At 41.4% G+C, this 14,392-nt stretch overlaps 1 protein-coding gene across 2 annotated transcripts in view; it reads left to right on the top strand.

Moving 5' to 3' along the window:
- The window catches only part of gria3b (glutamate receptor, ionotropic, AMPA 3b), an 88,171-nt gene that overhangs the window by 46,669 nt on the left and 27,110 nt on the right, over positions 1–14,392 (top strand). For both annotated transcript variants that reach the window (XM_039616783.1, XM_031745192.2), the window contains exons 5-8: positions 10,311–10,364; positions 11,377–11,538; positions 12,263–12,430; positions 12,810–12,914. In XM_039616783.1, coding sequence (XP_039472717.1) covers positions 10,311–10,364; positions 11,377–11,538; positions 12,263–12,430; positions 12,810–12,914 — 489 coding nt within the window. The remainder of the gene's footprint in view (positions 1–10,310; positions 10,365–11,376; positions 11,539–12,262; positions 12,431–12,809; positions 12,915–14,392) is intronic.

The following is a 14,392-nucleotide window of genomic DNA, read 5'->3' as shown; positions in this document are numbered from 1 at the left end:
TTTTCTGTATTTTAGAATTTTTCATTTAATATAAATGAACAGCAAAATAAACTATCAAGTAATTAGACTGCTGCTCAAATGCTAATGCATCACAATTACAATTTCACAGTCAAAACAAAGTCTTTAAAAAATCGGTCATTGTGCATACTTGATACTTTAGGTACAGTATATTGTGCCATTCACAACTAGATACCGTAGTAAAATGTACTACAGTTCAGGGCTAGCTTGCATAATTCATCAGTGTGGTAAGAACATATTGTCTGAAGAAAAGCAGCCGTGGGAAGCAGTTATAATGTAAAAGTCAAAGATCTCTGTGTGCACAGTTCCATTCAGGTATCAGCTTTACAAGTAGTATTACCACTAGCTATACAGAAGCACAGCAAACACACAGGTTAGCTGTTTACCTTTAAAAGAAAATAATTTGTAATTTAAAGGAGACTGTAGACCACTACTCTTTATCTGATGAATAACAATCTAGTAAAATGTTCTTATGTTATTCTTCAGAATAGCTAACTATATAAAAAGCAAGGCAAGCGTGGGCTCTGTATATAGCATCTTTCAACAGCGAGGTCATCCTGAGTGCTTTTTACAAGCTTTAAGAAGCCTTGCAATAAAACTGAACATATGAACAAGCTGAGAAGGTAGAAGGCTTTTTTTCTCTCTTGATCAAATTACTATGATTAAATTGTTATTTAAGTGGTTGTGGTTCCCTTCTGGAATCATAATCAATTAATTGGCTTGCTTCAGTTCACCTACCATGTTCTTAAATGGAGGTTTCTACATACAAACACAAAACAGAATGTGCCTTTTCTGTGGTTGGCGCCCACCCACCCACCTGAACGTTTCTTTTATTCCCTTCGTTTTTCATTTGACATGATGTAAAAGCTTCATAAGAGAAATATTTGCATACTGCTGCATCAGGCCAAGTTTTGTTTACTCGTACGAGAGCTGACTGAGCGTCCCTACAAATTTGTTTTGAGATGCTGAGGAGAATGCTACGCCCGGGCCATTATCATTTTATGCTGTAACAACCACTCAGGATTTATCGCCTATACGACTTCTCCATCAATACTGCACTGCAGATAAATTAACCCTATGGCAAACCTTCCCTTATGACTAGAATATCAGACCCTCTGCCAGCTCTGCTCTACTAAACATATCCAATCAATGTGTTTCATTGAACCATCTAGGTTTATGATAGCATACATGGACCAAAATATTTATACCGTTAAAGGAGCCCTGTAAACAAACAGTGATCATCTCTGTATTGCTACCACTGGTGGTTTTTAATAGTGAGTGTATGTATTCCAGCCTCTGAGTGTATGCTTGTTTACTTGACTGTATGTGTTGTCATGCCTAATCTGATTCATCAGTGAGATTGCTCATACATGTATCAGTTTCTGTGCTCCTTGCTGGCTGCCTCTTCTCCTGGGATTTCTGCACTGGAGTCTGCTCAGAGGCAACAACCTGCTCATCACTAGTGTAAAGAGAGACAGGCGGGCAAGCAGACAGGAAAGAAAAAAACAAAATAATAAAATTTAAAAAAAAAACACACACACACACACACAGACAGACAATGGCATCTTGGACAGGCCCAGGGCAAGCAAGCTGTTCAAAGACAGGCTGGCAGTGAGCACCCTGCCAGCCACAAAGCTGCATTTTCATACAGGAAAAAAAACAATAAGAAGCGAAAAGGATTCACTGAAAGAGCAAGAAAAAAAAGTAGGTGTATTTGGGGATTTGTTAGAACAACATTTTGCTGCCTGTAGAGGAATTAAGGGTGGCCACATTGCCTCCCCATGGAGAACTGGAGATTGTCCATCTGTTTCTCCCCTCTCCAATAGAGAATTCTGAGAAAACCAGCAGTTCGATGTATTATAGAATCTCAAGTCTTTGCATGATATCGAATTTAAGAAAAGGGTAGGACGTTTTACCACGGGAGATAAGAAGCAGTGGGAGAGGGAGAGAATGGATGACAGATCGCCAGCAGCAGATAAAAGAAGGCTGTCAGCAATAAAAAGAAGAGTCTCGATCAATGTTGCAGATGACTCAGTGAAAACCCAGGGATGACATATTGTGACATGCTGGCAAACATGGATGTGAGTGAAGGTATTAAAAGAATGGGAGGAAAAAACAAATCTGAATAAATGTACTCTGGCAACCTCCGAGTTACAAGTAAAACACCACCTTAAACCCTCTCTTGCAGTCATCGCCCTTTGATTACAGATCGTTGAGAAAACTGCTAAGAAAGCGAGCTAATCTCTCTACTGATATAAAAGACGCTTCTGATCTCAACATCAGCTCGTTGCCCCCATGTTGCTGAAAGAGGGGCTGATGGAAGCATAGCTGAATCCGTGCTGCTTGATGTAAAGCTAGGTGCTGCTTTCAAATCCCTGACACCAACCTTGGGTGTTGAGGGCCATTTACTAACTGTGATTATAGAATTAAATGGGATTAAAGTGTTATCATTAAAAAGAATGTGACCTGCTGACTCAACCAATGAATGAGAGGCTGAGACCCGGGCACTGTGACTGTGAGATTTGAACATGTTGCCATAACTGTGTGAGAATACAGTGTATAATATTGCAATATATAAACCAGAGGAGCCCCTTTCACCTTATCAGTCATGCGAAATTGCCTCGTTCATTTTCAATAAAAACTGAGTAAGCCATCTTTCTCTTTTAAAGTTTTGGCACACAAGCATGTGGCTGTCTCTGCTACGTTTCCGGTGATTTCTTCCTCCCAAGGTATCAACTCTAAGTAGTTCTTGTATCTCAGCGCAATGATAGACATAATCATTTGAATATGAGTCAGGTGTTTCTAAAATGTTCTGCATTTGGGGGAAGGCCAACACTTGTGCTCTCTTCAGGGGCATATATCACGGCTGCCAAGAAAAGCATCTCAGCCACAGCCGCTATTCGCTGTTAATTAGAGAGTGCTCCACTAAAAGCACTTCTACCAGCGCCTTGAAGTAAAAAATGGGAGTTCGAAAAAGGCGAAAGTCCTTTTACATCAAAGCATATAAAACTAAAATTCACCCTTCTGCCCCATCCTATTTGAAGTGGAACACTTAGGAATCTCTACAGTCGCAAGATTATACAATGGAGTCCAGAAATGTACAACGGGCAGTGCCACACTTTTCATAATGTTGGCCATGTACACCACCACAATAGATTTGAAATTAAGCAATTAAGATGCTATTGAAGCTCAGACTTTCAGCTTTAATTGATGGGCCTCAATAGGAATTACAGGGATTTTCATACACAGTTCTAAACTATAGTCAAACTATGCCAAGAAAGTTTGTTTAAATTTGTATTGGAAACAGTTGTATGTTCGATTAACTAAAGACAATTTGCTACTTTGTATTGTTGTGATATTTAAAAACACACAAATATTTGATATTTCTATGTATTAGAATTTCAAACTCAATACCAGTACCCAGGAAAATAACGTTTGCTGCCTAGCGCCCACGTTAACATTTTACGAGTTAGCCAGAGTTGCTAGTTGCTGCTACACTGATAACTTACAAAATGCTAATGTGGGTTATTGCTAATAGGTAAACGCTAACATAAGAATGTGTCCTGGCCAGTTTAACATTCATGATAACAGTTAAGTAATTTAATGTAAATTTGAAGAGCTTTTCTGACTACTTTTATACTTACTTTTACAACTTATAAAATGCTAATTTGGGTTATTTCTAATAGGTAAACGGCTAACCTAAACATGTGTTCTGACCAGGTTAACATTTATGCAGTTAAATAATTTAATGTTATTTAGAAGAGCTTTACTGACCTTATGAAACTCTTCATAAAGGCCAGGGCATCCCTCTTGCTTCACCAAGCTGCTGTGCTACTATTCTTGTAATTAGCTGCTATCAATACTTTTGCAAATGGGTATCTAATGTAATAATAGATTTCAGTACCAATTAGTGTCCAAGAATCCATTCTTTTGAGAACTCTGCTCAGTACCAGTGTTAGGGTCGTTAATCAAGAAAAGTAATGTATTACACCCACAGTTTTCTTAAAAGTAATGCAGTACATTACACTACTGATTACATTACTTTCTTATTACTCCATAAAATGACCTAAAGGGCACTGTCTCATAATTACCAGTTAACAATATAAACCTTAGGCTACAGTCCTACACACCAACACAAATCCCTGACCTAATGAGACCGCACATATGGTCTTTATTTTAGTGTTTACGTTTGAACAGAGCCGACAAATGAAAACTAGCCGAAAAGAAACTTCACAGCGATCGCCACAGTAATTCTACTTTAGAAACATTAACAGGTAAAAATGGAGGCTACAAACCTGACTGCTCATCACTGCCTGTGTTACCTGTTGAAGATCAGGCTTTGACTGCTGGGCTGGGGTCGGCAAACACTCAGCTTTAACATCACTCTGGGTTCTTGGCTAGCTTTGTGTTAGCACGCTGTCTGTGCAGATGCTTGCAAAGAGCCAAACTAATGTTAGCAGTATGATGCTTGAAAAAAAACAAATATTGTTGCTTTTTTTAGAATTTTGCTTTAAAAAATGTCTCAAGCATTGATTCTGGTGACAACAGACTGACAAAAAACCAAGCAACAAAGATCTGACATTAGCGTAGAGTAAAACACCTTTAGGCATATCACATCAGCATCTTGAGCACCATGAGCAGCAGCCTTTCAGTCTATGAATTTTAAATGTTAGCTAATGTCAACTCAGCAGCCAAAGGGGAGACTGAAAACACACATCTTAGCTTTCACTGTATGAGACTTACTAGGACTGACATTTAGTATTATAAGTCATAGCACAGCGATGGAGCCATTATCACTAAAAGTGAGTTGCAGTGAAAGTATTAATATTCATAGACTGTTGTTTCCTTAAACAAATACCTGTTTCTGACCTTGGCTTTAGAGTAAAAATATAGATTACTTCAAAATATTTGTAAGCACAACTCACAAATAACACCAATGATTTCACATCATTGGTCTTATCTTCCGTTTTAATAGTGCTTGATTGCTAAATCAAACAAAATTGTTTGTCTTTGTATTCTTTCTAGTGGAATATCTTTGAGGTAAAAAGAGTTGAACAAAACAAGATATTCAATTACTTTTTTTTCACTAATCTTAAAAATTAAAATTTAAAGAATAATCAGCCAACTGTTAAACTGTGAAGACTCAGTAAAGATTCATTTTATGAAGCCCTATGAGTTTAATGATGCTTTGGATTCTGGGTTTCCATAGTTCAGAGAGAGGCTAAAAACTATTGCATCATTATTTGCTTGTCTTTCATATGCCTCACAGTGAATGGTATGATATTTACAAACTCTAGGGAGCCTATCATTTTCCTCCTGCCTCTTCGTGTGTTGTGTGGCAAACTCTGCACTGGAAAGGTCAAACTTGGAGGAAGATGTTTATTAGAAACGTGTAGCTGTAGTTTTGCATTTAGGACTCTCTGTCTGGGAGGTCTGAAGCAGGCAGAGACTGGATGAGGGTAAAGTCAAGGTCATCCTAGTTGTCAGGCTTTAAAGAAAACTGCAGTCTGCAAAATGCAGGCTTTCTTTCAGCTGCAGAACAAATGGCTGTGGGACCAGCTAGTGGATCGATGTGGAAGGGGTAAAGTGTACTAAAAAGAGGAATTACTGAAGGGGGAGACACACCAAGCACACTTCTCTTCAGTGTCACTGGGACATGGAATAATTGGCTAGTGGGCTTGTGCTTGTATGGACAGTATGTCCTCTAAAGATGATAATCAAAACCCAAAGAATATTATAAAACCCAGTTTTAAAATATTCAAAGGTGTCTATTAAAGACAAAGTTAATAAAACCGTTCATAAAATTATAGCAGTTTAACCATAGCAGCTAAAAATAATGGTAAACAACAGTTGAAAATATTTTGAGGAGCCGAATGTGAAAATAAATATCACTATATTATTTTCAGCACAGATTTACATAAAAAGTGTAGGCAGGTGAAAGAGCTAGCCCTGATTAAAGCTGAACAGCAAATCATCTACCAACACCTCTAAAACTCACTAATTAATACACTGCAGCCTATTTGTTAAAACTATCTGCAGACTTTGGTAGGTGGACTTAGTTTAAAAAGTTTTTTTTTTTTACATGTATATGTTTCAATCAATTGTTTTAGATTTTTCTGGCATTTATTTCTGACGGGAAGGAAAAAATATTCGTTCTTGAGCCACTTCTCATTTCCTTATATTTTGCTTCCAATGACACTTTTTAAGAAGGGAAATACAAAGAAATGAGAGGCGACTCAAGATGTGTTTACCACACTGTACAAATACATACAGTGGCTAGAGTCAGTATAGCAGTGATTTTGTAATTTTGTGCTTGCAGATGTTTAAGAATTGTGTCATGATGAGCTACAGTTCATTTCTCTTTATAATTATAATAGCTTCCGCTCAGGTATAAATGCCAAAACCCCCCAAAAACAACTGATGAAAATATATACATGTAAATAAGAATTAATTTAACTAAGTCCACCTACCAAAGTCAGGAGATAGTTTTAACAAATAGGTTACAGTGTATTAATTAGTGAGTTTTAGAGGTGTTGGTAGATGATTTGCTGTTCAGCTTTAATCAGGGCTAGCTCTTTCACCTGCCTACACTTTTTATGTAAATCTGTGCTGAAAACGATAAAGTGATATTTAGTTTCACATTTGGCTCCTCAAAATAATTTAAACTGTTGTTTACCGATATGTTTATCTTAGCTGCTATAATTCTATGAACCGTTTTATTTATCTTTAATAGACACCTTTGAATATTCTAAAATGGTATTTGGCTTTTGATGATCATCTTTAGAGGACACACTATCCATAGATACACAATGTTTTAGGAGAGGAAGCAAATTTTTAGGATGGAAAACAGGGAGACAAGTTTGAGGCACGCCTAATTCCCAAGAATTGGACCAAAAATCAGTGGCAACAAGTCTTATAGAGTGAAGAATCTACATTTTTTTTTTCAAAAAATATGTACACTAATAAGTTTACCAACATATATATGGAGGATCTCTGGAGATACAACAGTGAGTTTCTACAGCCCTACGTAAACACAGTGGAGGTACTGTCATGGTTTGGGGGTTTATTTCAGCCAATGATGTTAGAGATTTTGTTAAAATTGATAGAAAGTATTTAACCTGAAAAGGATTTTGGAATACCATCTGGAAAGCATCTAATTTTCTTCATTTTTCAGCAGGACAATGATTCCAAACACAGCGCTAACGTAGTAAAAGCATACATGGATAGAATACTATCCGTCATGCACTGGAATCCTCAGAACCTGGACTTAAACATTATCGAAGCAGTGCGGCATCATCCTGACAGAGAGCAGAACTAAAGGCAGCCAGCATCCAAAGAACAGCTGTGACTGCCCTTTAAGAAGCTGTGAGAACTATTCCTGAAGACTACTTAAATAAATGACAAGAAAGCTTTCTTAGAAGAGAACTGGCTGAAGAATAAAGGTGTTTGTAGACTAACAAATATAGTGGACTATTGCTCTATCAACAAATTAGAAACCATTGCTGTCTCTTTAGATGTAGAGAAAGCATTTAACCAGTGTGGTGTGGGGTTGGTCTGTGCCCCTTTGGCAATCTCGCTGTGTAAGGTGGGTTGTCCCACACTGGGGGGTCCGGCCTGTGTCTTGGCGGCATGTGGGTACCCGCAGACCCACAGGGTGGGGTGAGGTGCCCAGGTGAGGGAGCAACTGTAGTTGTAATTGAATGGATGGCTGTTTCTTGTAACTCAGTGTGCAGATCAGCCCCAAGACTTGGGACTGATTTCCACACTCCAGCCTGATCTCTGTGGTGGGGAAGGTGGATGCTCCCTTGGTGACCTAGATTATTGTCATTGTGGACAGTCATACAAATAAGGTTCTTGATGGAGGGTTGTGGGTCACGTAGGTCTCAGTGGGTAGACCCAATCATGTGCCTCTGCTGGCTGGTGACCTGGTCCTTGTTTTTAATGTCACTATAGTCATTGAGGGAGGTGTTCACCCTCTCCACCACTCTCCACTGGATGCTGCTACCCCCCAGAGCGTGTGGTTGGATAGGCTGGCATGGTCATTGACCCACTCACTTGGTGGTTTGGGGTGACTTGGATCTATTCCGTGTCGGGGAAGCAGGGGGTGGTCTCTGCCAGGTACTGGGCGGTTCTTGGAGGCCTAAAGGTGTGGCCTTACGTCTTCAGTACTCTTGGGGGCTGCGAATGGCCTGATTGAGGCTACCTATCCTCATTTTCAAGTATATTTCGTCACAAAGACACATTCCCACTCTCTTTCTCTCTCTGCCACTCACACACACACACACACACGCCAAAAGAAGATTGCTGATTTATGTACCTGTGCATTTTCACAAGACGAAGAATAAAGGTGGTCATATCAAAATCGACTTTCAGAACATATTCCCCTTACTCTGAGCTGAAGTATTGTGTGTATAAATACTGCAATATTAAAAGGACTTTTAAAAAGAACATTTAATTTAACAACGAAATCTGTCCGTGTCACCTGGAGCAGCTGAGGGTCTCGCTGTCTGCCTAATTAAAGAGGTTGAGGGGAAAGGTTTGTGTACTCTGGCTGGAGGTTCTGTGCGTCTCTGTCATCAATGTCTCGCTGTGCTCCATCCCAAGGTTGCCTCTTGTAGCCGTTGCCAGACTGGCTGCGAGCTCTAGGTTGCAGGCAGGTGGTGAGGTCTTTCTTTGCCCAGTTCCTGAGCAGGTGTGATGAGGCTTATGGCCAGAGTCAAGGTTAGCACACAGTGAAGGAAAGTGGAGCCACTTGGTTTGTCCGGCGAAAATGCAGCAGTGCAAAGAGTCCAAATTGGCTCGTGGAGAATTATCCTGATCTGTCTCGCTGTGATTTCACTGCAGTAAAAGTGTTGCAGAGAGCTATTTTCATGAAGCTTTGTGTCACTTAATCATTAGAAGGAGATTGATGGATTCTAACAGTCGTCTCTGGCTATTTCTGCATCATAATCAGCTCACTTCCTCTTTGTTTCTATTTCACTTTTTTTGGTTTGTTCTTGTCTGTCTGACATTCAGCAGTGGTGGAAGTTTAAAGCCTTAATGATGGGGAGGCTGTCAGACCCACCCAAGCAGCTTGATGGCATGAGTGAAAGGCTTTGTGAGTTTGTGAAAAACACTAACGATGTCTCTTCCCTTCGTGGGCAACCTTCAAATGTCCACAAGGAGACGAGTGGTGTGTTTGATTTTTGAGTATGCTCAGTCCAAGCGAGGGAGGTTGTTCAATCGTTTGCTACTGCTACCGCTACTGCTACATAGGTCATCCACATAGGTCAGTTAAAATGATGCTATAATTGTACTTGAAGCAGGAGAAACTGTTTCCCTTTTTATTTTTTCCGAAGACCTTTTTTTGTGCCAAAATGCATAGATGCAAGAGTGCTTTGCATCACTCTCTCCTGCTCTGTGGGAATGTCATAAACGACCCATTGTAACAAATATCCAACGTCCCCAGCCGAACACGCATGCACAAACAGATGATAAACTGACAGTTTGTTTTTGCAACGGAGCCAGAACATGTGCAAACATGCTGATTTTGCTGTAAACTTGTGTTGCTCTGTTTGTAGAGCGCAGATGAAAACTGAGACATGGTTGACAGATTTTCTGCATGGCAGCCACTCAGAAGTCCATCCGCATAAGACTGCACACTCATAAATAACAGACCTCACGAGGTCCGGCTGAAAAAACCTGTCCAGCATGTAATGCACAGACAAGCCAGAGCTGTTTAGAGTTTCACTATTGGATTTATCTGCAGGGCCAGAGCAAAAAAGGAAAAAAAGATGAAGAAAATCTAGAGTAAAAGTCAGCATATGGTTAGTACCACAGTGATGGAATGGCTTAGAACACCACTTACTATTTTCAGACAAACTGTGTGGGTTGAAACATGCTGTTATGTTCCAAAGGTGTGATATTTTCAAAGCAGGAAGAGATCTACATCTTACTCTCTCGCTATAAATTCCTTTGAAACAACTTTCTACCTTCTGTCCAGCAGCTACCGAGGAGTCACATCCCAGCGCCGTGAATGACTTAAAAGCGAGCGGAATATTCAAGGATGTTCCACGTTGCTGCTGTTTCTCTCTCATTATCAATTCCTCTTTAATGTACACTCTCCCCCCCAGCAGCTCCCCTTTCTTGTTATTCCGTAGAAGATCTGCTTTGTTTAAACGTCGGTGGCGGCATCCTGCGCGCTCGCGGGATGCCGCCGCGTTTACTGTGATTGCTGTAGTCACTTACATTAGCCCTGGCTCTTAACTCTCATCTCATGGGTGGTTTACTGTATCGATGTTTTTCTCCCATAGGTTGTGACCCTGGGGAAGAACAGCCGTGGTTACCACTACATTCTGGCCAATCTTGTGAGTAATAACTATGTTGCTCCCCTGGGGGGGCATGGGGAGGGGGACACCAGCTTTTCTTCTGCATGGAGTCTAAGTCTCAGCCTTGAGCGCAAATGTGCATGGACAATAAGTGGATTAAAGGCTTTTATATAGGACTGTATATAGTTTTTTTCTCTGTATATATATATAAGGCTTTCAATGTTTGTGCCTCATGCTTTATAAATCACAGTCCAGCAGTCACACTACATTGCAATTTTGCTTCAGTATACAGTCATATTTGAATATCAGTGAGCATCCTTAGCAATAAATAAACAGGATTTAACCTTTTTAACGATCCTTGGAGGGCAGCCATATTTTTTCTCTTCACTCTCGGGAATGTAATGTTCATTTAGCCTTGGTATTAGCATGAGCGTTTTTAAGTGAAAGGCCGGCCCCGCTCTCACTCGCTGATCTCCTGCTGCCATTTCTCCGACTTTAGAAGATGTGATTATGCAGCAGTCAGACTCGTGTCCTTGCACAACATGACACAATTCTGCACTTAAAAAACAGTGATTTGACCATAAAAAGAAATAACTGTCATAGCTCCAGGGTCAAGAAGGAAATTTAAAGGCAGCTGGTGCGGCGTAAGTTTTTGAAATGCATTAAAAAGTGTTAGGGGGGCTTTTTTTGTTGTGTTTTTTTTAACATGGTAAGGCTTTCTGAATGAAACTAGGCCAGCTGGTTCAAGTAAAAAATTTAGAGTCTACATGGTATGACACAAACTCTAAAGTATTTTCTGGCTGCTTGTGTATGTGAAAATGAATTCAGGTTCCACCGCAAAGTGTGAAGAGAAACATTTGCTTCAGTGTAATTGCAAACACATGCTGCTCTCTCCGACAGCACAGGATCCTTAATAAAATGCACCTTGCGCGCTGCCAGAATGGCTGCTAATATTTTGTGGAGCTTGGCCCCGGGTTATATTAAAAAACCTCAAAGAAAAACAAGTTACATGAGTCTCATCCTCCCTCGTTTCTCTTTTGTCTCGTCTCAGGGATTTTCTAATGTGAGCCTGGACAAAGTCTTCGCCGGTGGAGCCAACATTTCAGGGTTTCAGATAGTCAACCCTGAGAACCCGATTGTGCAGCAGTTTATTCAGCGCTGGGAGCGGCTAGATGAAAGAGAATTCCCAGAAGCCCGAAACGCCCCTCTGAAGGTGCTATGCTTGCAAGGCCTTTCATTGTGCATGCGGAGTGCAACGATCATCCTTTCTAAAGTGCTGCCTATTGGTTCTTCTCCTCTCATCCTCTGTTTGCCTTTGTCATTCTCTTGTCTTTCCCACCCTTTGCTTCCTCTGTCTTAGCGTTGCATCCCTCAGAGCAATCGATATATTGATAGGCAGTGCAAGCCAAGGTTATATTGCTGCTTCAATTTACATCTAATTAAACAATGATCAAGAAAGAAATGGATTTTGAATGGCATTTAATTAGATTTTGTCACGGTGCGCTGGTCAACAAACAAGTGGCTCTAGCCTCAGTGGTGAAAAGGTCAGGCGAAGTTGGAAGGGAAGTGCGTGGGAGATAAAATCATGCATTAATTCTCTATTTAATTCTCCCCGCTAAAAAGTTTTCAAAGAGGTCCTGACCCTTAGAGAAGTCCTGGCTTTTCTAATCCAATCTATCTAATCAAGCTATTTTTAGCATGAGCAAGCTGTCAGAGGTTTCGCCAGCGCCGCCCAGACTGACCCGCCTGGCAAGCGCTGAAATGCAAGTCATGAGAGCAACATATAGGCTGCACCAGTTCCACCAGGATTTTTCTCATTTTAACAGCTTTGCTAAAAAAGCAGCAGTCTTTTTTATTTATTTGTTTTTACCTCACACCAATTCAGCGTGTCTTTAGCTGTTTTGTTGTCTGACTTGCATGTGTGTGTGTGTGTGCAGTACACTTCAGCTTTGACCCACGATGCAATCCTGGTGATAGCAGAGGCCTTCAGGTACCTGCGGCGCCAACGTGTCGACGTCTCTCGTCGAGGCAGCGCCGGAGACTGCCTGGCCAATCCCGCTGTACCTTGGAGCCAAGGCATAGACATCGAGAGAGCTCTCAAAACGGTAGGGTGGGGGCGGGGCGGGGAAAATGGAGAGCGAGTGGCAAGCTAAAAACTAAAGAAAGGGCTGGAGGAAGCGAAGCACAAATAGCAAGTGAGAGAGTGATAAAGATGGAAAGTGACAGAGAGAAGGGAAGAGAGTGTAGAGCTATTCTCCTCCCTCTGCCTGCAGATATCTCTGCACAGAGCTCACTCAAAAATCCAGGCCCTCATTACCATAAAACTACATCTTTTATTAAAGCGTATCCAGTTCATCATTTGATTAACAGACAGCATGCACTTCAGTAGCTCCGTGGACTCCAAGTACCTTAATGCCAGCTACAGTATGCACCCTGGGTTATAACTACTGCACATTCCACTGTGTCTTTTTGTCTGCCCATTAGGTCCAAGTGCAGGGGATGACTGGGAATATCCAGTTTGACAACTATGGCCGTAGGACCAATTACACCATAGATGTTTACGAAATGAAAACAGGTGGGCCGAGGAAGGTAAGAGAGACCGGTGGCTGTCATCTATCAAATGTGACGTACAGACCTGATCAAAAAAACAAAAACGAAAAACATTTCATCTCTCTCTTTAAAAAACCTAACAGCTGGCACACATCAAAATCATGGAATCTGGCCAAAGTGTAATTTATAAATGATTTATTTCTCGGCTCTAAAAGAACAAAACTCAGTGACTGTTGGTCACATGTTGCCTCGAGCCATTTAGAGCCTAATGCATGATTGTGCAGAAGTGGAAAACATTTTCAAGCAAGCCTGTACTGCCATTTATTAAAGTACTGAGGGCCAGGTGGGACCAGCAGGGCTGAGAGGACAGCAGAGAGTAATGCTGATTGCCTTTCTCCACCTCTGTTAGGTAGCAGCACTGATGAGCTATGCCGAGTATTACAAGCCCCACAAATCAGTCGTAGCCTGCAATCTGATAGCTAAAGCTGTCCTATCAAAAGAATGATAGAGGACTATTTCGTTGCTGTAGGATAGCACAGATTTGATATTTGGTCCTCTTCTGACAGTAATTACCATTCAAATAACCAATTACTGTAAAGGAGGATCCAAGAATTCCTCTGGCTCCTCTTCAAAATGCTAATTCCCAGTGGTACATTCACATTATAACCAGTACCATATGATGACCTCTGGTTTTATTTCATAACCTCTCTGAGTTCCAAGAGACAGCTGTGAATTTCTCGTTAGCTGGATAAGTGTGGGCTCAGTGTGATGTGATGTGTGATTATGCCGCCTGCCTCCCAGGCCTCTAAAGCCCACACTTCAATTAGTATTGCAAAGCCCTCACAGCTATCCCTACACTGTCAAACAGAGGAGGAGAGAGCGGGGAGAGGGGCCGGGAGAAAGGAGGTCAGCGGGAGAGAGTGAGGGAGCGAGGGAGCGAGGGAAGATGAGACAAGTCGGGCAGGCTGGGCGGCACTTTGTCATGGACCTGGAGCCCCAGTCACCCCAGTGACAATTTCGAGGATGAAGGTTCTTAGCTGTGACTGTCAGGATTGATGCATGGGCTGATATCTGTCCCAGCTGCTGGGGGGTGAGATCAGGACAGTGCCACTGGAGCAACACTCCGTGACACAGGTCCCAGCAGCCGTGTCCCTCGAGCAAAGTGTCTCAAATATCACTCAAGGACTAGAGAGCCTAGAATAAGCATTTAATAACGTCCAGCACCGCCCCGCCCGCCACCCCCACATCACCCAGTCTGCCAAGTGCACTTAATACAGCCACAGCTGTAACGATCGGGAGCTCAATTCTGAGGCGTCTGCTGCTTTTTAGCGCCCCCACTTGGTGCTCAGTCTCTGCTGTACACCTGTTTGTCCCAAACATGAAAGATCTCATGCAAAAGGAAAAAAAAAAGAAAAGGAAAAGAAAAAATGCAGACCAGATGTGAAGGGAAGAAAAATCCAAGCCAGCAACAGTTAGACTATTGGCAACAACATATGCAACACGTTTCATCACGAGCC

Source organism: Oreochromis aureus, linkage group 2, assembly GCF_013358895.1.
Source record: "Oreochromis aureus strain Israel breed Guangdong linkage group 2, ZZ_aureus, whole genome shotgun sequence".
Lineage (NCBI taxonomy): Eukaryota > Metazoa > Chordata > Actinopteri > Cichliformes > Cichlidae > Oreochromis > Oreochromis aureus.
Note: the sequence above shows the minus strand (reverse complement) of the source record. Positions and strands in the feature narration are given on the sequence as shown.